This window comes from Xyrauchen texanus, chromosome 47, assembly GCF_025860055.1.
Source record: "Xyrauchen texanus isolate HMW12.3.18 chromosome 47, RBS_HiC_50CHRs, whole genome shotgun sequence".
In the NCBI taxonomy this organism is placed as follows: domain Eukaryota; kingdom Metazoa; phylum Chordata; class Actinopteri; order Cypriniformes; family Catostomidae; genus Xyrauchen; species Xyrauchen texanus.
In genome coordinates, this window is record NC_068322.1 from 24,517,915 (window position 1) to 24,545,184 (window position 27,270).

Below are 27,270 nucleotides of genomic sequence, written 5' to 3' on the forward strand. Positions count from 1 at the left end.
CTTCTCCCACTGACAACCACAATATCATTACGGTCATGCGGCATGCTCAGAGATGACCGTGCTTCTATCGCAGACCATGCTGGGATGGAGTTGGGCCATTAGAGTTTTTTCTCTTGATAAGATCTTATATATCTTGCCCAGCACCTGTGGCTCTACAGACCTTTGATGTGGCAGGCTCGAGCATCCCAACGGATGCCTCTGCCTGGGTTCCTTAACCAGGAGACCTCTGATCTTCCTGCTTTGGATGCCTCCTCCCTGGCCATGATAAAGGCTTGGCTTAAATCTCCCTGGATGCACCTGGCCTAGTGTTGATAATGGCCCGAGCAGGATTTCCCAGTGTGCAACCAGATCAGAGGCGGAAGCTAGGGCGGCGGCACAGAGTGAACACATCTGCTCTGTCTGGCCAGGACGTAGCCTTGATGTGTCCCATAAACTCTGTCCCCTTCTTTAAAGGATGGGTCTCGGCTAGCCCCCCATGAGTGGCACCAAAATTAGATTGGGATGATTGATTGCATGCTCTTTTGAGTCCAACCAGGAGGGGAGAGGTAAGACTTATCGAATCCTTCAAGCCCATCCTTCGAACTGTCACAGACGTTTCATCAAAGTCATTTGCCAGGTCCCCTGGATCTATTTCATCAACTTAGCTCTCCAATGCCACTACAAAAAGATATTGCAAAAGTTCCTTCTCATCGATTCCCTTTTAAATCGTTGCACCAGTCATCGTTGCATACCGATGATGCTTTGAAGACCTACTGCAGATCTGACAGGGTTAATGATCCAGAGGTTACAGATGGACTGCTGTGATGTCTTTCACACCAGCCAATGAGTTTATTTTCCTGTAGCTCAACTTTTAGAGCATAGCAATGCCAATGGCTCAGGGAACACAGATAGTGATAAAATGTATACTTTGAATTCAGTAACTGTTGCATAAACCATCTGCCAGATGCATAAATGTACCTTTAAAATTCTAAACATATCAAAACCAAAATATATAGATTATGGTTTATTTGGTCTCAGAATTGTGTAACTATGCCTATATTTTTGTCAAATGTATTGTACGTGCCTCGCTGTCAGTATCGCAGAAGTTTCCTGGTGAAATGAACACTAGAGAGCCATCAACAACCATTTTTTTCACTTTCAAACAAATCACAAGTTAAACAGCAGATTATCAGTTCATAAACATTTACTTTTCACACACAACAATATCTTATGACATTGAAACACTTTAAATATAGCACACGACTTGTTAGGAGATACATTTTAAAGGGCACCTATTATGGCATTTAAAATGTTCCTAATATTGTTTTGGGAGTCCCCAACAACAGTTTTACATGCATGCAATGACAAATAACACTTTTGTTGTCTTATAATATGCATTTATGTTTACCCGATTAGCTCACCGACTCCCAAATGATTCGTTCAACGACTCATTTTTACAACCCCTCCTTTGCGTGACGCTAATCTGTGGTGATTGGTCAGATGACCCAGTCAGTTGTGATTGGTATACTCTGTGCAGAGATTGTCGGAAATGGAACGCCCATCATAGCATTGTAGTAAAAAAATCAAAGTTTGGTGGTAAACACCCAATCAGTTATTGTTTGCGTTAGCCCAACGCATAAACATATTGGTAAAGCACTGCATTACTACAAGTTATTGCTCTATTCTTTATGACAACTCCAATAACATCGACAAACATTTCACATATTTCCAAAAAATTGACATTGGAGACCTAGAAGCTGCGCTGAGCGTAACGTACACAACACACACAAATACTTATTAAGTATGCTAAAAAACACATAAAAGCAACAATTATTAATAATACTTACAGGTTGTGATTCGGAGGAGGAAGCTGATCCAAATAAACTTGGTACTGAACCTTCCTTCAGTATCAACCGACTCATGAATCCACACTTGAAAGCATTCATGTTCGTAAAGCAATCGTCATTAAAATGACGCGAACACAGCACAAGGTTCGGGCTATACTTGTGTGGTATAGTTGTAAATATAAACTCTAGCGACTGATTCTTCACATGCTCGTCCCTGGGCAGTGAAAAAAAGGTCGCTTTTGATATGCACTTCAGAACACAGCGTCTTGTTGACGACATGATGTTTTCAAGTTTTCCCTGGTGTCTGCGGACAATGAGTGGGCGCGGACAATTTTAGAATTTTTCGTCTTGACGTCACAACGAAAAGGAAAATGACTCGTTGGAAAATCGATTCATTACATTGACTCAGAGTCGACTCCTACTTTTGAGAGACAATAACTTTTTTTACGGTGAACTTTCATATATAAAACTTTGCAGGATGTTTTTTGTTCACTTAAATCTATGTAAACACTACATGAAAGGTAATTAAAAAAATTCCATGATAGGTGCCCTTTAACGTTTTCATTATAACCAACTACATTTACAAGCTCATTAAAGCGTGATCAAGTTGCACAGGAGCTCAAATGATAGAGTGTTCCTCTTATGATGTAAAGGACTGGAGTACGTGTCCTATAGAGCAATAAGCCGACACATGAGTCGAAAGTGTCATAGAAACACCATAAATAACATGGTTGCTTCAACAATTGTGTTTTTCAAATTACATTTGCTTTTATGACATTATCTGTTAGGCTTAGGTTTAAAGGAATGTTCCGGATTCAATACAAGTGAAGCTTAACCAACAGCATTTGTGCCACACTGTTGATTAAAACAAAAATTAATTTAGACTCATCCCTCCTTTTCTTTACAAAAAGAAAAAATCTGTGTTCTAGAGAGGCACTTTAAATGGAAGTGAATGGGGCCAAATTTTTGAGGGTTTCAACACAGAAATGATTTTATAAAAGCACTTGCATTTATTCTTCTGTAAAAATGTTTGAGTTGTAATTTTTTTAAATCATAATTTTTACAGTCATTTTAGGGTTTGTTGATATTACATCGTCATAATAGGAAAGTTGTATATAACTTTACACAGAGAAGGTTTGTAAGTGAGGGGGGTACAGTGTGTACCCCATCCCCCTTGGAATCTACGCCCCTGATTTTAATTCACTTCCATTGTAAATGCCTTACTGTAACCCAGAATTCCGTTTTTTTCAAGTCAAAGTCAAAATAAATGTTGTGGTAATCAACATTATGCCACAAATGCTGGAGGTAGGTTTTGTTGACTTAAAACTCAATAGAGCATTAACCTTAAGAAAATCTGTTTGGGAGAATATTTAACTCACTTTTCGTGCCACACAGTGGACATTTTCACCTTAAAACTGCTGTGATTCTTGTCATAAACCAAGTAACATAATTGTCATGAGATCTGACTGATTATGGTGGCATTTTGGGCAGTACCGTGCACTCTGATTGGTTAGAATTGGGACAGCAATTGTGAAAAGACACAGATGACTTCCAGGGCCTCGTTTCCCAAAAGCATCTCATGATTCATCTTAGTTTTGTGGCCCGTTTCCCAATAGCATCATAACTTAAGTAGTTCTTGAAAATGCTCGTAGATTAACAAGTGCTCTGGAGTAATCGTACAGCGCTAAGAGCAATGTAAGCACACAGATTTAAAAATAGTTACACAAAGAGTCTATATAAATGGATGAATAAATTAATTAGTAAACAAATAAAGTTATTTGTGTGGACTAGATGTACTAGTTGGTAACAGCAAAGTGGGGGAATGATTGATGCACACAACTGTATACATTTAAATCAGAGAGAGAAGAAAAAATTCAACAACTGCATGAAAATCGTCAGTATATATTGACTAATACTTATCTCCTCTTCCTATCTGACACCCAAAGGCACTCTTGCCAGCACTACAAGTTGTGTAGCCCCGCACATGCAGCATTGCTGTCACCGTTTTCAGTTTTTGGAGTAAAGAGCAGACCTCCACGTCATTGGTGAAAGCGCATCTTCTAAATGTCTCCTTATTTTGTGCTGCGTGAGATCACTGAATATTCAATGAATGCTTATAATTAGCAGGATCATACACAGGTCCTCCGCTGTCTTCACTAATGCTACAAGCTTTCATATCGAGAGAAATGTGTAAAAAAAAAAAATATTACACATGTACACCTGATTATGGAAGCAGATTGTGAAATAGAAATGGATCGTTCTGCACAAAATTATTTTAAAATAATATGGAAATATGTAATTAACTAGGTTGAAAATATTTTAAACTAATATTATTGAGGTAAATTACAAATGATTGTAAAGTTACGCACAAACATATTGAAGGTACAATGACGAGCAACACTATACAGTCACATTTCAGCACTGTCACAAGGACAGCAACACTTTTAAGGAGCACTTAGGGTGCATCCTCGCATGTTCATATTAAGGCAGTTTTGGAAAACGCACGTAAAAAATAACAAGCGTTGGTAAAATCGCTAGTAGAAAACGCTTAGAAAACCGCTAAGTTTGGTTGTTATTGGGAAAGAGGCCAAGGGCAGTTTACATTATGGGGCAGACACACAGGACTCATTCTTGTATTCGAATTAGCTAGAGCACCCAGCACAACTGATAGACTGGAAGAAAACCGAACACAGTGGTCTTGAGACTTTTTCTTTTTTAATTATTACTTGAAACAATGTCAAAACACAACATTCATTGTATGAGTTGCTGACGCAATACATTGATCAACCCAGTCGTATTACAAGTTGCAATAATAGGACAAGAAGGCAAAATCATAATAAGTAGGTAAAACGTTAAGATTTTTACTTCCACCGAGAAAATTAAACAAACCAACAATTGATGATATTACGATTTTTCCAAAGTTTAATTCTTAACTCAAAACTAAGCCTAAACGTAGTCCCCTTACCCAAACCCTAAACCTAGCCTTTTTTATAGGAAAATCACTTCCACAGAAGAAAGATAAACGTCAAGGGTTTGAACAACCGTTCAAACTATAAAACTAACCAGGCATATTATAGGAAAATAACTTTTATCGACCACAGATGAAAGAAAACATCAGGGTTTAGATCGAGACAATGGAAATATTCCAATTAACATTACATGTTATAACATTACATGTTATTTAGATATATCATTTGTATTGCATGAACAAATATGGAATATTTGCTTATAATAAAGTGTAAAATGTTATGCCTGTATTGTATCAATTGAAATTCGGTTTGCTGATTGGTTGGTCTAACTTCCAATTTGTCGTAACGTTTTGTATAAGTCATGTAGTACTATATATTATGATATTGCCATCTTGTAAGAATTATTTATGCAATGTCATGAGACTAGTTTGGCATTGGCTAAATATGTCCGTATGATGCATACGTGCTAAGATGAACAATCAGCTGATTGACTAAGGACTTCATAAATTGGAGGCCGGTTCTATGAAAAACAAGTGCATTGCCCTGAATTGATTCTCAGTTGGTTTAACCGAGCCGATGACTCATCTGAGCTTTCGCCCTGGGAGAAAGTAGCCAAAGGGGTCATTATTTTATATCATGCTGGCATTCCACTGGCCAGGCATCACATGCAATTCACGACATTAGGAGAGTGTGGATGGCCGGCAGTAAGATGACAATATGCACACTTGACTGTCCAGTGTTTCCCAGACAACAGGAATGCCCATCATGCCCTTGACCCACTAGGAAATGATTAACCGAAAAAGTTTTACAGGTGTCGGGGAGTAAATAAGACAAATGTGTTCAGACTTTTACTGCAACTACAAGGAAAATGCTACATTTGAAGGACAATGTTGGGCAATTTTCTATTATTGAATGTGTACAGGGAGCTAAAGACTGGGGCTACAGAGTAGAGTAGGGTCCTTTTAGGTCATTCTTTATTGGCAATGTTGCAAATTGGAATTAATTTGATGTGCCATCACGGGTGTGTATATCTGCTATATTACATTGGTTTTGAATCTGACTCATCCAATCCAAAGATGAACTATATTTTCTTTTATATAATAATTTGTTCTTATCTTTTGACTCTCTTAAACTGGAGTGTTTCATAATGTGATGCTGTTTTTGCACAGATCCAGAATTCTCATTCATTTGAATTCTCACGATTTGCATCCAGCCCAGTCTCATGAAAAATTTTAATAATAGCATGAGAGGGCAAAATCTTATAAGTTGGCTTGTACAAAAACACACAACTTATACTCCCATATCGGAAAAAAAGAACCAATGAACAAATGTGATAACACAGTTTATACCCAACCACAAACCTAAACCTGACCAATAAGTGAACCCCACCCCCTCCCCCAACCCAAACCATAAATCTAAACATGATTTAATAGAAAAATCACTGTTGTGTACCTAGTAAGACGTTTGGATGTTTGAAAAAGCCTTCTTACTATTTTATTCTAAATTGAACAGTTATTCTAATCCACAGAATCCAGTCTAAACCACAGTTCTGGTAAACTGGTAATCAGAAGGTAATTGGTTCGATCCCCACATCCACCACCATTGTGTCCTTGAGCAAGGCACTTAACTCCAGGTTGCTCCAGGGGGATTGTCCCTGTAAGAAGGGCTCTGTAAGTCACTTTGGATAAAAGCGTCTACCAAATGCATAAATGTAAATGTATTTTTATCATTATTACGCTCCTAAATTTTACCTCATACATTCCCTTCTAAAGCGACTTTGTTCCCTTCTCACTCAAAACTCTCTTGCTTGAGAGTGGGTACTCTCATAGCAACCATGTTATGTTCTGTTTCCATTTGTCCTATGAAGGCTGTCTCATTTAAACTAGGTTTGTTTAAAGGAGGACACTTGGTATACTGCAGTGTTATACTTGCAGCCTTCCAAACAAGGCACATCCAGAGCTTACTGAAATTCGAAGCACTGCCCCAAGTGGCCGAAGCGAGAAGTGTTTTAAACATATGGGCAGGTGTGAGCTCTATTTTCCACGTGAAATACGCATAGAGGGCACCAAAAGTTAGTTGTAAAGCAAGTTGTTTTTAGCTGGAAAGGATGTAATACTGTGAAGAAAAATGCAGATTGTATTAACTCTATCCCTTAACCCATAACCTAACCATCAGTGGACTGTAATCTTAGAGGGAAAATGGAACCTCTGACCTTCAAAGTCTTGACTCATTATCCAAATGTTTTGACACGGGACAAGAACCCAGGTCTCCCACAGGGCTGACATAATGAGCTTCTAGTCTCACCATAGAATAATCTGATGGGAGATGTCAGGGTACTGGAACATTCGGAAACAACATTGAGATTTCCTGTGTGATCATGTTGTATTGACATACATCAGTCATTTGTATTTGTATAAATACATATGGAATGAGCTATCAATTTGGTTCACAGATGTTTCCTTTCTTAAAAGAAAGTGTTGGCTAATTTGAAACCTAAAATTTGATGCCTGTATTTTATCGATTTGTTTGTAGATTGGTTGGTCTAATTCCTTATTGTTTTGTACCAAGTCGTGCAATATCTTACGATTTTGCCATCTCATACGAATTATTATAAGTTGTCATAAGACTGTGTTGTTTGCACCCATCAAGTAAGATATAACAAATTAAAATAATACAACATTTTAATAATCATATGAAGTATCTTTTATTTGTAATGTATTTAATTCAATGGTTTATCCAAAAATAGGCTTTACCTCGTGGTTATGGTTTATTTTATAAATTTCTTTCAATTTCCATAAAAATACCTGAGTCCACATTGTGATATATTCTATCACTTTTATTCAAAATTAAATATGATTTTGTCCACACCTCCCACCCCAACTACAGATTGTAGATTTGAGTTTTCATTCCACTGATCCACTCTTTAGAAATCATGCCAATGGCTCCAAATTTGTGGGCTTCAAATTCTCTAAAATAATTAAAATATATATATTTTTTTTTTGTCTACTGCAATCTTCAAAGGCAAACACAGCAAATGTCCTGATGCTTTTGATTGAGAGTTATAACAGTTTGGTTTCATTATCCCCCTTTTTCACAAATGATGCTCTGCAAAATAGCTCAGATATGGGCTGGTTATATGCAGAATTCCCTTCTGCAATGTGTGTATGTGCGTGTGAATGAACTGTATTCAGCGGGCCCCATCGGGCCCCAGCATCTGCGAGAGGATGTCTTATCAGAGGCACTCCAGTGAGGTCCTGACAACTTAAACTGGGGGCCACATGTTTATTGAGTAATTGAAACTGAGCATGCGGGTATGAATTCAGAATGCCCGTCAATCACTGGACTCAAGGGATAGAGTCTGTGACAGCGTGTGGCCTCGCTAATGTCATATTGAAATTACAAAATCAACAGCATGTTATCCACCGCATATAAACAGCCTGGCATACAGCTCTCTGCAATAGCAGTCTGCATTGTATAGTTCATTTTCTTTGAGTCTATTATCAGTTTACAAAAACTTCAAAAACATAAAGATTTCAGGTTCAAAATTAACATAGAAGAGAAAGTGTATATCTTTAGGTCCTCTGACTGGTCACCATTTCTTTAGGTTGATCTTCACTAGCTCATTCCAAATGGTCCTGTGGTGTGACCAATTAAATCTGAACTGTAATGTCCATGAATAAAATGACCTTCTTTCTTTTGTGGACCATAAAATATTATTTAAAAAAAGTCTTAATGGAGTTTATTTGCCACTATACAAGTGACTCACAGTAAAAGTAATAGATATGACACAGGCAGTATATTCCAAGTCTTCTGAAATAGTATGACCACTTGAAGAAAGTAAATGAACAAAGTAAAATTAAAGTTTTTATTCACTCTAAAATTAAATCAAATCATTAATAATGTGCTTAAATCAAGCATGACAGCTATGTTGATAACAGCAACACTCATTGGTTCTCATTGCATCTTGTGACCAAACATTACGGTGATTTTTCATGTGCTTCAGGTTTTTCCGCTTTTCTACTTTTAAACTGCGTTTATTTTACTGTGCACACCCGTTTTCTCAATTGTTTTCTTTTCTTTCTCCCCCACTTGTCTACATCTCTTGTTTCAACTGCATGGATTGGTTTTCTTCACTGTGTTTTACACAGTGTTTAACCACTGCTAATCAGGAACCACATTGTACCACATCTCAAACCCTCATCGCTCAAGAACAACCATACAACAACAACAGACAATTGCTGTAAGTCATGGCATCCGCTCATGTTATTTCTTCATGCATTGCATGCAACATGTTTACTTCAGCTTCTTCCATCAGCAGTGAGGGATTCACATGTGATACATTTAAGGAATTAGTCAGGCTGACGGAGAAGGTTAATGAGTTAGAGACACGAGTTAGAAAGAAAAGCTGGTATATACTGTTTCGGAGGCGGGTGCGAGCAACACACACACACTTTGGTTCTGGCTGTAGAGCCCCCGCAGCAGGGTGTTTGGGTGACGTCTCTGCAGCATACTAGCTCAGCAAAGTGACACCACTCTCCTATTCCTGTTGGGGTTTCCAATTGATTCTCCCCAATCAGTGATGCACCCACTGGGAATCATGTTGAAATAGCCTTAACTCTTTCCCCGCCAGCATTTTTAAAAAAAAGTTGCCAGCCACCGCCAGGGTTTTTGACGATTTTCGCTAAACTTTAATGGCCCGCAGAATATTTTCTTCCATGAATATATGAATATGCTATATATCACAATAACGATCTGAGCCTCTGCTTTTAGGCAAAAAAAAACGATTTTATTTTATCTTCATTTGTTCTTTTTTTATTGCGACTTGAACAGAGGTCGGTTTTGTCAAAAAACAACATTTCAGACAAAAAGCTGATAAAAAGGTATGTTTATGTCTGATATTTTGAGCTTCTCAATACTCCACTTCTTCATGTTTGAGACGATCGCAGTCTGTTTCTTTGATCAAAGAGTTGAGTACTCTTTCAAAACATGCGGAGGGGTCTTCCTTACCGTATAACACCTAAAACACGGAAACACGGAAAATTCTGTGTTTGGCGGGGAAGCGTTTTTTCATAAAACACGGAAAATTCCGTGTTTGGCGGGGAAAGAGTTAATAACTGATGATTCTGTTGTAAGGAACGTGGAAATAGAGACTTCAGCCACCAATGTTAAATCCATTTCCAGGGCTCGAGCATGTGACATCAAATCAATTTTACAAGTGCTGGCTAATGCTAAATGTAGATTTTCTAAAATTATTATTCATGTCGGCACTAACGATGTCCGGCTTTGCCAGTTAGAGATTACTAAAGAAAATGTTAAAGAGGTGTGTTAACTTGCAAAAACAATGTCAGACACTGTAATTTGCTTTGGTCCCCTCCTTGCTCATCGTGGTGACGAGGTTTATAGGAGATTAGTGTCACTGAATGGCTGGATGTCTGAGGGGTGTCTGATGAATAAAATATGATTTATAGACAATTGGAAGAGTTTTTGGGGTAAACCTGACCTGCTAAAGAGAGACGTGCTCCATCCATTCATGGAAGGTGCCATTCTCCTCACTAGTAATTTGGTTCATAGTCTTAGTAGTGATAGTATTTGACTAACTGGGGCCCAGGTCAGGAAGCAGATAATCTGGTTAATCCGAATGTCTGCTAGCTGCCTTGAGATGTCACACAGGTCACATAACCTACAACACATAGAGACTGTATCATCTTGATATCATATAGAGACTGTGTCTGTTCCCCGAACTACCAAACACAAAACTCTCAAATCTACCATTTATGTTAAAAATACTAGAAAAGGCAGTGTCCTCCTAACTATTTTCATTTTTATAGAGAAATTGTATATATCAACAATTTCAGTCAGGGTTTAGGCCCCATGACAGTAGAGACTGTACTTATCAGAGTTACAAATTACTTGCTCTAATCATCTGATCGTGGCAGCATTTTTTTTTTCTAGTGCTTTTAGATCTTAGTGCTGCATTCGACATGATAGAGCACGACATTCTCTTGAATAGTCTGAAAAATTATGTTGGCATTAGTGTATTTGCATTAGCAAGGTAGAGGTCTTATTTATTAGACCGCTACCACTTTGTATGTGTAAACGCAGAATTGACAATATCAAACAAAATGTAAGTATGGAGTGCCACAGGGATCAGTTTTAGGCCCTCTGCTTTTCTCCTTATACATGTTTCCCTTGGGAGATATTATCAGGAATCATGGAATAAGCGTCAACTGTTATGCCATTCATACCCAAATTTATGTTTCTTCTAAACCCAACAAAAATTCACAATTATCCAAATTAGCAGAGTGTTTCAATGAAATATAAGATTGGATGGCCAGAAATGTCCTTCAACTTAATTCTTACAAAACAGAGCTACTAATTTGAAAATCAAATTACCAATGTTTGTAGAACAGCATTCTTCCTCCTAAGAAATATTGCTAAATTACGGCACATGCTCTCTGTTGCTGATGCCGAAAAACTAATTCATGCATTCATGACCTCAAGACTAGATTATTGTAATGCATTACTGGGAGGATGTCCAGCAAGATCAATAAATAAACTTTAATTGGTTCAAAATGCAGCAGCCAGAGTGCTGACGAGATCCAAGATATATGATCATATTAGCCCCATTTTATCATCATTACATTGGCTACCTGCTAAATTTCGTATTAATTTAAAAAGTCTGTTAACTACATACAAATCTTTGAATGGTCTAGCTCCGCAGTACTTAAGTGACCTGCTATCATGCTATATTCCATCATGTTCATTATGATCACAAAATTCTGGCCTGTTAATAGTTCCTAGAATATCAGAATCCACAAAAGAAGGTAGATCCTCTTCATATTTGGCTCCTAAACTATAGAATACTCTGCCTAACACTTTTTTCAGTAGTTCTAAATACAATTATTATTTAATTATTTATTTATATACACATTTAATAATTGTATCTAGTCAAACTACACAATGTTCATGATCAGAAAACTTCATAGATATTACAGTTTCATTTTCTGTTAATGTATGATTTTCTGTAAAGCTTTTTTGAAACAATGTGTGTTGTGAAATGCGCTATACAAATTAAAATGACTTGACTCTACTTGACTACGGTTGTTTATTTATTTATTTATTTATTTATTTGATTCCTTTTTTAAAACTTGATCAGAGTCACAGTATATTTGCATAATTGCAAATAAACCCTGATGAGACTTTTTATGTGTGTGTTTTCAGTTCTTCTTTCAGATATTCAAATACAGTCTGCATGGTGATATTTTAGCCCTCTGTCCTTAATAAATGTCCCCTCAATGCACTGTCCCTGTATTATGTGCAGTGTTAACAGTATAGAAGCAGTTTATATATGAGTGTGTGTGTGTGTGTGTGTGTGTGTGTGTGTGTGTGTGTGAGCGTGTATTTATCACTTTGTGGGGACCAAATGTCCCCATAAGGATAGTAAAACCCGAAATTTTTGACCTTGTGGGGACATTTTGTCGGTCCCCATGAGGAAAACAGCTTATAAATCATACTAAATTATGTTTTTTGAAAAGGTAAAAATGCAGAAAGTTTTCTGTGAGGGTTAGGTTTAGGGGTAGGGTTAGGTTTAGGGGATAGAATATAAAGTTTGTACAGTATAAAAACCATTATGTCTATGGAAAGTCCCCATAAAACATGGAAACACAACATGTGTGTGTGTGTGTGTGTGTGTGTGTGTGTGTGTGAATCTGTCTGGTTTTTTTTAGTTTTTTTTTTTTTTTTCAAGAAAATGTATGTTTTTTTTACTTTTTAATGAAGACCATTTTTAGCACCATTATTATTATTATTTTATTGTAAAATTATTTTGATTACAAATAAGCATAATCTAACACCAAATTCTCATTACTGAAATGTATGGCGTCTTGTTCCCACCTCAGTATAGTTATTATAAAAAAGGTAATCCTGACTTTATGTCTCACATTTGTGACTTTTTATCTTGGAATTGATAATTAATTTTATTGTAACTGCGATAAACTAGCAGTTGTGAGATATGAAGTCACAAATGCAAAATATAAACAATTCGCAATTCCAAGACATTAAACTCAGATGCAAGATATAAAGTCACAATAGTGAGATAGAAATTTGCAATTGTGAGTTATAAAGAAAATATATAGAAAAATAAAACATAAAAAAGGTCATTCTTACTTTATATCTCCCAATTGTGACTTTATTTCTTTAATTGTGAGTTTACATACAAATCTCAGAATTTTAAGGACAATTTGAAAGAATTTTATTCTCAAAAGATTTAAAGAGACAATTCCAAGATAAAAACTCTCAATTCTGAGACATTAAGTCAGAATTGTGAGAATAATATGTAACCTCACGATTTAAAGTCACAATTGCAAATGCAATGGGAAAAAAAAAAAAATATGCACAAATTTCAAATTGCAAAAAGTCTTAAAGGTCCCAAAATAGGCGGCATTTTATTCAGGACAAATATACATTATAATTAATTAATTTGATGTTGGGGAAATATGATATTCTTCACTGGTGTTGTTAGATTCACCCATGAATCATGTAAATCACTTCTATTTTTGTGTATGTGTAACATTCTAAAAATCTATATTTTCAATTGAAAACATAATCAGATGAAAGATTCACAGGTGTGGCATTAACAATTAATTGCAATTTGAAGTCATTGTGGTTTAAAATATGAAAAGCACTAAATATTCTGGGCCTCTGTGAGTGAAAGAACAGATCAAGCAGAACTCATTTCTTTAATTAGACATACTGAGCTGACTGAAAACTCTTCTAATGAATGGTGTTTTGGTTGAAGAGAATTAAGGACATTCTGGATCTCAAGTTAAATTGTGAAATTATTCCAAAACTTCTAGATCTAGAGTATTGGCTCTTACATAATGTGATGTTTTAAATAATTTGATTAAACTTGAAGAATGATAAAAACAAACAAACCAAACCTGATATATATATATATATATATATATATATATATATATATATATATATATATATATATATATATATATAGAATGAAGATATTGTCATTTCTATAGTGAAGTTATAATATATCATTTTATCTATAATTTTATCTGGCTGACTGTTGTGCTAACATATTTTCAAAAGTTTTCTCTCACTGCAAAATCTCCTGAGAGTCTTATATTTTAATAATGTCTTCTTTGACAGATTGAAAAATAGCTTTAGTATTCAGAAGATTTTGTAAATAGTCTTCTATCACTGCTGTGTGTGCTTTGCTTCATTCACTAATGCAGAAGAAATGATTCCCTTCTCTGAAGAACAGTTCATTGCTCAAAGAACAAAACAATTTGAAATAATTTGACAGTATGTTTTAAAAAACATCATAACTTCAGAGCAAAACTGAATTCCTGTGCATTTTAAAGAGTTCAAAATTATATTTGTGGGTGTTTTCAGGGCCTGCACTAGCATTTTGTGGGCCCTAAGCAGATTTTCATAATGGGGGCCCCCTACCTTCAAGTACACCTATAAACTGGACAAATAAACAAGTCTATTTATGTTAAAGCTTAATGCTTAAACATTTAAAGCTAACAACTGTAGTTTATCAGAACAGGTATAAATAATTACCAAATTAAGGTATGGCACAGAACACTTGCTGTAAATAGTGGCATATGGTATTTGCACCCTGGTTTATAATAAAACGGTATATAATCGAATAAGTGGGCTGTTGTGACGGAACTTAACTACATTGCTGGCAGCGGGAAGAAATTCACCTTCCCGATTGAGCCTGGTCAGTACCTGGATGGGAGACCTCCTGGGGGAAACTAAGGTTGCTGCTGGAAGAGGTATTAGGGAGTCCAGCAGGGGTGCTCACCAGGTCATAATACCCCACTATAGTGATGGGGACACTATACTGTAAACAGGCACTGTTCTTCGAATGAGACGTTAAACCGAGGTCCTGACTCTCTGTGGTCATTAAAAATCCCAGGATACTTCTCGTAAAGAGTAGGGGTGTAACCCCGGTTTCCTGGCCAAATTTCCCCCATTGGCCTTTATCCAGCATGGCCTCCTAATTATCCTCATCAATGAATTGGCTGTATCACTCTACTCTCTCCTCTCCACCAATATCTGGTGTGTGGTGAGCTTACTGGCACACTATGGCCGCTGTTGCATCATCCAGATGGATGTTGCATACTGGTGGTGGTTGAGGAGAGTCCCCTGTTCACTGTGAAAAGCACTTTGAGTGTAGTGACAGAAAAGCACTATATAAATGTAACATTCATTCATTCATTTATTCACCTGATGTGTCACATAATGGTACCTCGTCACTGTTGTTTTTAAATGCCGAGAGCGGCTTTAGAGAGGGCGGTCTCTTCAGGACCAGGAAATGTGTTACTGCTACCCTCATTCCGCTGGTCCGTGAGATGCCGAGCTGCCAGAAAAAGCCGCCAACCACACGTTTTATACCGGGAAAGTCATGCATCCGCCCATCCACCTCTTCTCTGCACTGCCTAACCTTTAGTGATCATGATGAAAATGCCACATTTATTTACAGTGATATCACAGCCACAGACACTTTATTTAGACCTTTTATGTACATTTTTACTTAAAATAAGTGACTTTCTGATGGAACCTGTCAAAATTCAAATATTGCATATGCTTTGAAGAAAAGACATGGAGAGATAAATAAGTTACTTTCTGATGGCGTGTACTGTATGTATTGGCTTACATAGATTGATAAAGGGAAAATACTGAAATAGGCAAAAGGTGGACTCAAACCCAGATGGCCCACACAACTAACCAGTTGTCTTGCTAATGTCTCTACATCAGATCTTTGGCTGAGGGAGGTCAAAGTCACATATTTATCTCTCCATGTCTTTTCTTCAAAGCATATGCAATATTTGTAATAGTTTTGACAGGTTCCATCAGACTATTGGCATGTACTGTATATAGATGGTCAGTGCTATTTTTACTTATTGCAAATAATTATAGTATACTGAACCAGTGGTATGGAGACCCCTATTGGCAGCAGGTGACACTCGGGCTAGTTTTCACATGTTTTACTCTTTTTTTTTTTATAAGTAAATTTCTGCAAGTGCACTTACCTTATAGTCTACGAAAAAGCTATTAGCTCGACCATTTCCACTGTCATTGCCTAGGAAGAAAGATACAGTTCATTGAACACATGCTGACCTTTTGTGACAACATGTCAAAATAACATTGTCACACAATATGGGTTTGTTACAATGGGAACCTGTCATTCAATAGCCTATTATAGGTTTTTCTGCGATATTTAAACTAGGGCTGTCAATCGATTACTATTTTTAATTGAATTGATTACTTGACGTTCCGAAAGGCCCCCAAATAAAGATAATTTGAATAAATAACGCGTAATAAAGTAATCCAAATATTTATAAATATAATATATAATACATATATAATACGGGTTGAAATTCAGTTTGAAATAAATTGCATTACAGCAGATGAATAAAGCATTTGATTAAACAATACAAAAAGTGGCTTAAGAACTCAATGTATTGTTTGTTTTGTTCTAATATCATTGAACAAGCCTACAGTTAACAGCAATTGGTTTGGCATTGAGTTCCTCAATGTGACATCAGTTCTCACATTCTGGCGTTCTGTCTGCGTTACTTTTAATTTTCGCTCTTTGTACATGTGCATGCCACAGTCTGACACGTTTGGAGCATCTAACTTAGCATCATAAACTCTGCATTGTTAGGCACTATGTCAAGTTAGAAGTCGTGTAAACTTTGAAAATTGTGTCTTGAGATTCCTGTATTATGTTGTGCTTCCTCCTATGTGAGCGATTCTTATTCTGTGGCTGCACTGCTTGTTTGTTGAGGCGTGCTGCCACCTATTGAGGTGGCTTGTAAATACAGATGTACTTCAAGCTAAAATTGCTCATATGGTAGGAAAACAATTACTTTTATTACAGAATTTACGTATGCAAAAACAAATGCATACAAAAACAAAACAAACATTTCTTCTGATAGTCAGCATATGCTGTCTTAACCTCAATGTTTAGATCTGTTCTGCTGTTCTACACAGTATATCACCTTCATGCTTGATGCAGATTTGAAGAGTTTGTCTTCAATCAGAGCTGACTGAAACATGTCAGTCTACATTGTCTGTTTTAAGCCAGGCAATTTGGTCTTTACACAGGAGTTATTTGAGCAGTTAATGAGCTGTCGCCAGACTGAGCGTTTAAGAGGATAATGAATATTCATGAGACATGTGCAGAAGCGTGGAACACAAACACTGATTCACTCATGTATGACACCATGAAAACTTGTGACAAATGGGAGGAGAACAGGTGAGATCTTTGTCTCACCAGTGAAATGGAAATGATGGATGTGAGCAGAGAGGTGTGTGGTAAAAATACTTTGGGGGTTTGTTCTTTTGGGAGTTATACACCTCTCAAGATTCTTAACCTGCTAAGATGTTGAACAGATTGCAAGTTTTTCACTGAGAGTACACACGTATTCGCATTTGGGGTCTGGACATTTTCAAAATTCCTGACCGTAAGTATTAACATTTGGCCTTGTCCTGCACCATTTGTGCTACATGAATGATACATCAAATTGAGTGAATTGTTGGGGAGAGTTGTGCTATTTACTTTTTAAGCGATCTGACTGACCATTTCCACCTGCCACAACAAGGCGGGCAAAAAAACAAAACCCTAAAACATCTCATGGATATTAAAGGAGTGATGCTAGTCAGATCATAGAAACTTAGGGGTGTTTTTTTACTTGGGCCACTAGATATCCACCTACAGCAAACCCAGAACATCCTTGCAACCACACAGCAATGCCTTGGCAACTGCCCCGGCGGATGCAACATTTCACAGTAAAGCACCAATTATCATTATTATAAAATCATTACAGCAACTGTTTTTCCCCTTATCTAGTAACTGCCAACTACCAAATCTTTGAACAGAAAAGCTCTCACAGTGATCCAGGAAGTTAAAAACTAACAAAATGGTTTTAAGGAACTATACTAAGTAGCTTTAGCCAGACTTTGGTGTGGCCGCAGGGCCATTATTCAGTCCAATAGTATTTGTGGTAATGCCACAGGGCTCTAATCTTTTTCTAGTTGTATCACTCTTCTCTTTCTCTACTCTCTGCTACTTCCACTCTGACCTCATCATTGTTTTTTATTGAACTGACTCTTTCTATAGTACTTTTTTTATATTAATATAATGCTATTTTAATATATTCTGACATTAATATTTTGGATCTACAGCAATAATATGGCAGAACCTGGTACAATGCTGGTTTAAAGATAGTGATACCATGGGTGTGAATGGATACCATAGCCTAAATGTCCAAAAATGGTAAGGACATGGCGATGACAGTATTCTATGAGAGACATTTTAAAAAGGCTTACACTACATTAAAGGTGACGCAATGTTCCCGTTTTAATTTATAAAGCTGTCTAAACTGCACGTGTGCGATCTCGGAAATGTGGTAGCAATCAAGTATTTAAAAAATAATAATATATGAACCTACAGTACAATACATAAGAGTGGATCTTCTATCTGACCTGTTACTCGTCTGAGGTCACAGCACACACACACACACACACAATGATCTGATCTGCTGTAGCACACACTGTTAAAGGCTGTTTAAAAGGTCATATTATACGGACACATTATTACCTTTATTCTGACATTATTAAGAGATTTTTTTTTTTTCATAATTAAATAATTTCCACCTCTTTTTCTTGAAAAGCAAAAGGACACTTTTAGATTTGGGAACAAAAAAAGGTAAGGGCTCAAGCCTCTGTTATCCCCTCTGTTCAGGCCACCGAAGTAAATCCTGTTTTACTTACATATACAGTACAGTATGTCACCTTTGTAAATAAAAATGGGTTGTGAATTTTGTTTCTGGTTGACTTTACAAACATCATGTCAATGTTCCAAGCTTCAGCCAAACTACATAAGTTGAAGTACAATAAAGAAATGTTTCATAAGTTATATAATTCAGTTTAATGTACAGTTATTACAGCTTTAACAGTCATAGTCACCTTGATCAAGCACAAGACAGATTGAGGCTTTTTTTGTGCAAATCTAAGGACAAACTGATTTAACTGCAAATAAAATATGCAATATGTCATGTTACTCAATGTTGTTTTTTAATTAAAAAGCTCTAGTCAAGTAAAACTAAAAAGACACAATGTTGTTAATTAAATCAGCTAATACATGAATACATATTTTACAGGTAATGTTAGCGAAAGGGGATTTATTGCTGTTGTTTTAATAAATTCCTTTTCACCAACATTTCCTGGAATATATATATAAATATTAAGTGTATTAAGGAGATTTTTTTTTTTTTTTTGTCAGTTGGCGTGGAGCCCATATTAGATTTCCAACCTCACATGCATATTATTGTAACAGCAGCTGCTTAACACTGATTGAATGTAACTAATTGAATAAACATATGGGAATAAAATGTGGGAGGCCCTACATTGTTTTAGAAAGATACCATAGGATTACTTAACTGATTATATTCAGTAGAGAAGTTGTTCACAAAAACAACTGATAAGGCACCATGCTGTTCATTTAGGTCAGTGCGGTTCCCTCATTTCCATGGTTAAGGAGTTTGGGAATTGAGTGGTTTTATAGACTACTCTGTTTTAATGGCAGCATGCTGCCACGCACAGCATTTACTATCCCTTAGAGTATGTCAAAGAAACACTACATTATGGTTGAAAAATGCTGAGTCTTTTCTGTCAGTTGCAATATGTGTTAAAGACGTTATTCCAAAGTAAACGTATAGAGTATTCTTAGCTTTCTTTGTATGCAGTAGTGCTCCAACTAACACGATGATCCGACCATTATTTGTACTGTTGATGATGATATTCCACACATTGTGCAAATTGGCTAGAAAAGAAAAGAATCTAAATATGCTCAATGTTTTGTGAAAAAAAAAAAGAATAGTTCACCCAAAAATGTAAATTCTGTTATCATTTACTCACCAACATGTCATTTGACTTTTTATCGTCTGCAGAACACAAAAGAAAGTAATATTATATAATGTTGGCTGAATTCAATACAATGGCAGTGCATTAGGACTCACTTTAACGCTTACAAATGCATCCAAAAATGTCATAATAGTAGTGTGTCATGCGTCATGTGTAAAGTCTAATGAAGTTGATCGATATATTTGAATGTCACGTATTTTGGCCAGTGTGATGCCTATTGTCCCGTATTTTACTGGCGAGATGCAACACTTTTAACATTTACAATTTATCAGTCTTATTATGATGTGCCGATTAAGTAATTTAATTATTAATTAATAATATTAATTAATTCATTAATAATTTATTAATTCAATAATGAATTAATCAATCATCACTGATAAAAAATCCCAAATAAAGATAATTTAGTATATAATAACTCAAATATTATAAACATAATTTTATATAAATATGATAAGTTAATTACATTACATTATTATGAGAGCACACAAGTAAAGCATTGATTTGACAATACAAATATTGGCTTTAGAATTCATTGTACAAAGCACATTATGTCAGCAGCTTTGGAAACACAGAGTAATCTTTTTAACATAATCAGTGAGGAGCGTGATTTTGCATTTTGCATTTTGCATTTTTCCCTCTAACATTACATTTTTGCTCCACTGTTGACTAGGTTTAGGTTTGGAGTTTGGATTGGGTGTACAGTTTATAAAATATGTATTCCTTTTCGCTGTATTACAGCCTGTACAGCAGAAAACAACTCACTTCTCAGCTCGCCTTTGGCGCCCCTCCATGGACATTTCACGCATAACAACACTTACCGCATCAGCCACTGGGGGCAGTGTTTTATAATTCTGTAAGCAAAGACTGATTTTAGCCAAAGAAAAGTCAACCTACTGTCTGATTGCAAATATAGTCAAGGCCAAAGGTGTTGTTGCACATTGTGCCTTACAGCCTTTAGATGTGACTACTGTATCTTCACAATATAGCATGCCTGTCATAACACATTGCTTAAATATACCTTTGGCATGACTGTGCATTAATTAATTATACAATGAAACATTACCCGTATCAAGTTTGGTGAATAAACAACCTCTAAAATTAATTCTCAAACTTTGGTCATCTCTAAACCTTTAACCCCTCAGAAGTGTGGCACTCTTTAGTTCCCAAAGGCACACTTGTGCTGAAACTGCAGGAAAGTGTCAATATAAGTGACAGGTGCTCTTTGAGTAACACGACCAAGGACTGTGCATTGGCAGCATGTATGTCATCATCATCGTTAAGGTGACGCACCTGCTCTGGCTGCATCACATAGTCACTTCCAGGACAGCTCTCCTTTAATTGCCGTCGAAATGATTGATGGATCACAGTCTAAGGAAGAGGCTGTGAGAGCGTTACAGGCACTGCGGATAAATTAAAAATGGACGCCCCCATTGTAAACACTGGCAAACGCTGATAATTGGCTCTAAATTAGATGCGCAGACAGCAGTATTGACAGAGCTGCGATTTTGATGCATCATTGTTGTGGAAGGGGCCCATAATGCAAATATACCAACTTCAGAAGGCTTTATATTCTTCTCACTGTATGTTTAAGGGTGTTTCTGACACTTTTAGCACTGTGGACTTTCTTATTAATTTATGTCTTTTTTTTTGTCTAAAGTCATGAAAATTTCCACCACAGTATCACTTCCAGCACATCTCAAATTCTGTATTGTGTTTAAAAGAATTCTTTGGTGGAAATGATGCTGATGTAAATCTATTCGCGACCTCCTTTGTCTTGCTAAGGCTAATTTTACAGCTGACATTTATCTATCCTAAATACACTAAATCATATTTTCACACTTTTTGCTTCATTTGGAAAAATTACAGTTTTTTTTTTTTTTAATGATGCCCAGTTAAAATATTCTGCTAACAAGTAACCAGTATTTATCTTTATTTTCTTTCTAGACATCACTTGTCTCAAGCATGCATTTCACTCAAATAGGGGAAAATTGTTTGGTGAGAGTCTTAATTTCATTACGATTGTTTGGGACAGTTGTAGTAAAAGATGTAATAAAAAATTATGATAGATATAATTTTCACACAATAAATATTCAAATTGTTTATGTTTATTTCACTCTTTGCTTAGATTAGTTTTCACATTTTATCTATTTGTGTTTTTATAATGGACTTAAAACCATAAAATACAAAAGTACTAACAATAACTATTTGAAGGCCTTGTTAAAAATTGTCCAATTCAATTTGAATAAGACCTTTGTGCACAGGAGTGTTGTTAGTTGTTATGTTATGCTGTCTTGCTAAAATGTCAATGCATTTTGTCATTGGAAAAAAAGGATGTATGAATAAAAATTTCAGCACCATCAAAATCACAATTAACTTTGAAAAAAGATGTGATTAATCATGATACAAAATTTGTATTGACTGACTGCACTAATATACAGTATATATATTAAAATACATATACAGTATATATATACACATATATGAGAGAGGAAAGGAATGTGTTTTCTGACATGTCTAATTTTTAGGTTAAAATATTTGTCAGTGTGATCTAAACCTTACAATTAGTTTGTTTAATTGAAGTCAAAAATATTATTTAACATGTCTGAATCAACCTGATTATGTTAGGTTAGATCAGTTAGTGATATACCCTGAAGGTACTGCACAATTGCACCTCTTTGTACTGTATGGACACATGCAGATTGGTCGATATTTATATAAAAAACTACTACATTTAAGACATTTAAAAGTTTTACATACAATGCATTACAAAACAGAGTCAAATAATGTAACTAAAGAATAATATTCAGTCAGTATTTTTTATTTTTTTTATCAGTTGCTAGTTATAGGGACACACGTTATGCAATAAGAATTCCAGAGAATGACCCACCAACATATTCATAAATGCACCAAAAGCCACAAAACTTAGGTTTTCATTCCTTGGGGTCTTAGACCAAGTGACATTACTTGAAGATTGAGCACAAATAATGTAATACACATGTAGAAATAACTTAAGACAAAGCCTGACGTCAGACTGGAAGAACATGCGCTCTGACGCATCCACCGGCGAGCGCTTCTCAAACGCGTCTCTTCAGGCGAGTGTGGGGAGGCGAGGGATGCGTCAGAGCGGAGAAAAAGTGCGCTCGTTAAGAGAAGAATCAAACCCGGGAACGGCACAGACGGAGGCGGAGATACAGACTCAACACACCGCCGAAATCACACGCGACGCGTTTGGGACATTTTTGCACGATTGTTCTAATGATTGAGGGGAATTACAGCTATTTTTGAAGTCAATCTGAGTTATACTTCACGATACACAACAAGGACCCTTCGACAGGCTATTACTAAAGAGATTTGTGACAGTTCTCAGTGATCAGCGCTGTTACCCAAGTGCGTAAAACAGATCTGTTGGAGAGAATGGTGCCGCAACCCGCGACCGCGCGTCACTCGAGTTAGATCCACGCAACAGCCTCAGACAAACTGGAATTTTCGGCATCTCTTGCGATGGGTGGGAAAAAGCTCCCAAGTGTACTATTTCACTAAAATTGTCATCTTCAAATGTTGCGAATTGGACGGAATCCTCCATATTATCCGCGGAATCTGTGAAAGAAAAGCGCAGCGGTGTTTTTGTTGGGTTTTGTATGGCAAGAGGATGGAGATGTGGCGTGTGTGCTGAAGCCAGTCAGGATGCTGATGCTGAGAGTTGCGTGGGCTCTAGCGGGAGCGGCGATCTGCTGTTTCCTCATTATCCTCATCCACTCGCGCTTCTTAAGAGACGGTAGGCTAAATGTGTTTCTTTAATCATACTGAATATGGAGGGTGATTTGATTGGGGACTTTTTTTTTTTTTTTTTTTTAAATGCGCAATCATATGTTAATGTTACTTTAAAATAGATAATGCACTTAGTGATAAAAAAACAACAATAAGTCATCAAGAGACCACCCATTAAGAGGGTTTTGTTTTGATCCCATATAGGGTAATTTTTATCAGATACGGTTCATGCAAATCTGGCTATACTCATATTTGTGGGTAGATTTATTATTATTATTGTTTTTTTTTTTATTAATTTTTTTTTTGTGTGTGTGTGTGAAATGCGTAACAAATGTGACATCAAATCAGATGGACGTGGTGCTGTTCTATGAGTTGAGTGATTTATAAATGTGTTCTTCAATAGATGGCACTACAGTCTGTCTTAAGGGTAGCTGAGGTTAAAAAGTGATTATTCAATCTCCCATTATATCTTGTATGAAGCAGAATCTGATAACACTACCTAAAGCCTATATGAATAATGCTCTAGAAATATATTCATAATGCTTTATAATACACTTTATAATGCTTTATATTTTTTCATAAATAATTCAAACCACAATTTTATGCTAAATTACAATAGCTTTTGTATTCATGGTTACAACTTTAAATAACATAATAAATTAAAACCTATAACACATGATATAACATATGAAATAGGGTGCTGATCGTGTTTTAAAATATTACAGTCATATATAATAGCCATATAAAGTTTAACTTTGAATTGATGAGTCTTAAATGTTGTAAAGTGTTTTATAGTATGCATTATCAGAGTGGTTACAATAATTCACAGGAACATATTGGATTTTGAAGTGTATTATGAGGCAGTTGAAATGCATTACAGTGCATTAAGAATACCTTAATAGTGCAAGATTAAAAATATTTTTATAAAGCTATTTTAATGCATTATAACGGTATAATAGTGCCTTGTAATACACATTGTAATGCATTATAAATGTTTGCAAATAATTTTATCAACAGTGATTACTGTTTTACCCCGCGACCCTGTACACAGGATAAGCGGTTGACGATGGATGGATGGATGGATGGATTACTGTTTTAGACATTATGATACTTATATATTCCTGGTTGCACCTTTAAGGAGTCTAATGCATAAAAAACACAGGATAGCACTTGAATTTGAGTGTTGACCAAGTGTTTTAATGCATTATATAGTGCTTTACACTGCAAAGATATTTTATGAGGAACTTAGAACATTGTACTTCATGTGGCAGTAACTATTATATATATATATATATATATATATATATATATATATATATATATATATATATATATATATACAACGATCAGCCACAACATTAAAACCACTTGCCTAATATTGTGAAGGTCCCCCTCGTGCCACCAAAACAGCACCAACCCGCATCTCAGAATAACATTCTGACATGACATGATTCTCACCACAATTGTACAGAGCAGTTATCTGAGTTAATGTAGACAGTTTAAACCAGTCTGACCATTCTCTGTTGACCTCTCTCATCAACAAGACATTTCCGCCCACAGAACTGCCACTCACTGGATATTTTTTTTTAAATTTATTGAGTAAATTCTGACCTCATGAGACTGATGTGCTGATGTGCATGAAAATCCCAGAAATACTCAAACCAGCCCGTCTGGCACCAACAATCATGCCGATAAAATTTTTTCCCCATTCTGATGGTTGATGTGAACATTAACTGAAGCTCCTGACCCATATCTGAATGATTTTATGCACTGCACTGCAGCCACATGATTGGCCGATTAGATAATCACATGTATGATTGTTGGTGCCAGACGAGCTGGTTTGAGTATTTCTGGGATTTTCATGCACATCAGTCTCTAGAATTTACTCAGAATGGTGCCAAAAACAAAAAACATCCAGTGAGTGGCAGTTCTGTGGGTGGCAATGTCTTTTTGATGAGTCAGAGAATGGCCAGACTGGTTTAAACTGTCTACAGTAACTCAGATAACTGCTCTGTACAATTGTGGTGAGAAGAAATAGCAAAATGAATGAATTATGAATGAAATAGCAAAATGCTGTTTAAAACAGTTTGAGATGGAGTAAAGCATATCATACTGAGGGACATTATCTAATAAATCTAATATTTATTTTTTAATGTTACAATTTACAACTTGCATGTTAGCTAGGTATATATGTATTTTAGATCCAACATACTTTTAAAAACAGAAGCAGCATTGCAGAGAATGCATAATGCAGGGGTAACGTGTCAACATGAATGCTGAAAGGTGAGAAATGAGAGCCAAACAGACAAGTCAGCTAGATACTACTGCTTCACCTTTCCACACTGACACAGTAGATATAGGATGTCCTTTTCAGCTGACAACTAACTTGGCTTCTGTGTGTGCCTTAAGGGAAGACAAGAGCACTTTGTTTATAGATGAGACAGAAGGTCAGCTGGTTTCTCTGCTTAGCTGTGGGGATTGGAGTATGTTTGCAACCCTCTCCTGTGCTCCTCATGTAAATATTAAGATCAGTCTGAGGCTGATCTGAAAAAAAAAAAAAAACATTCAAGGAAAAAATGACATTCATAGTGATGAGCAAACAAACACATGGCTGAACATAGAAAATAAAAAAAACACATTGACCTTAGGTAATAGCTTATATTCTGTCACGTCCAGTTAATAAATGTTGTTCTTTTGTGAATAAAGAACATGCAAATCCTTAAAATAGTTTACCCCAAAATAAAAATTCTGTCATAATTTACTCATCCTCATGACCCCATATACTGTAATGCATGCCTGTAGACCACACAAGGAGACTTTTTATGCAGCTATTTTCCCTACAGTAGCAAATCATAGTAACAATGTCTGTCAAGCTAAAAAAAAAAAAGGATAGGAAACACATCAAAAATATCATAAAAGTAGTCTGTATTGTTCTCAGTTATTAAAAATGTGCACGTGCCAGGCATCCAAGATATCCATTGAATAACAACTCAAGTTTTGGTTTGTTGCTTACCTAAAACTACCATATGGCTTCAGAAAACCTGGAATAAAGAGCATGACATTGTATTAATTTAATTTTATCTATTTTAATTTTTTTTTTACTTTATTTTATTTTATTTTGTTATTTTATGTTTATAAATTATTTTTGGTTCCATGGAAATAAAACAACTAAATATCATATGGGTTTGGAAAGAAATTAAAGTGAGTAAATAATGAAAACATTTTCATTTTTGAGTGAACTATTCCTTGACAATTTCCACTCATGAGAAGCATTTATTCTTACTTTCATAGACATTTAATTGCCGTTCGATCGACAGATAATTAACAATAAGTTGTGTAGAATGGAGGTCAGGAAGAGTGTTGGGTCTTGCACATTATATTTAGACAATTTCAGGTCTGCAGATATTCAATTCATGTTTGTGCATTCTTGTCCGTTCATGTTGATGCATTGTGGTTTATAGTATGGGCTTAGTTCTCTGCTAAGAAGAAAACATCAAAGAGATGTGTTTATTGAAACCTCTGCTGAAGTAAATGAGGCACGGAGGTGAGAGCACATTTGCTTTGGCTGCCGAAGGTCGTTGCTCACACTAGAAGGTGAGGTAATTTATACTAACACGCACTGAATAAAACCCACTGACCACAGAAATAATGCAGAACAGCTCAGTAAGTAGATTTTCCAACAGTCCTTTTTTTTTTTTTTTTTTGAGACAACCCTTCAAATGGGAATCAACAGCATTTTCTATTGCTGT

At 36.0% G+C, this 27,270-nt stretch overlaps 1 protein-coding gene across 2 annotated transcripts in view; it reads left to right on the forward strand.

Annotated features, from left to right (window-relative positions):
• The window catches only part of tafa5a (TAFA chemokine like family member 5a), a 256,887-nt gene that overhangs the window by 67,622 nt on the left and 161,995 nt on the right, over window positions 1–27,270 (forward strand). The window contains exon 1 of one of the 2 annotated variants that reach the window (XM_052121017.1): window positions 23,438–23,528. The exons of the other annotated variant lie outside the window; for it this stretch is intronic. Within the exon in view, the coding sequence (XP_051976977.1) occupies window positions 23,438–23,528 (91 nt within the window). Of the gene's footprint in view, window positions 1–23,437; window positions 23,529–27,270 lie in introns of those variants that run through there. 2 annotated transcript variants of the gene reach the window in all.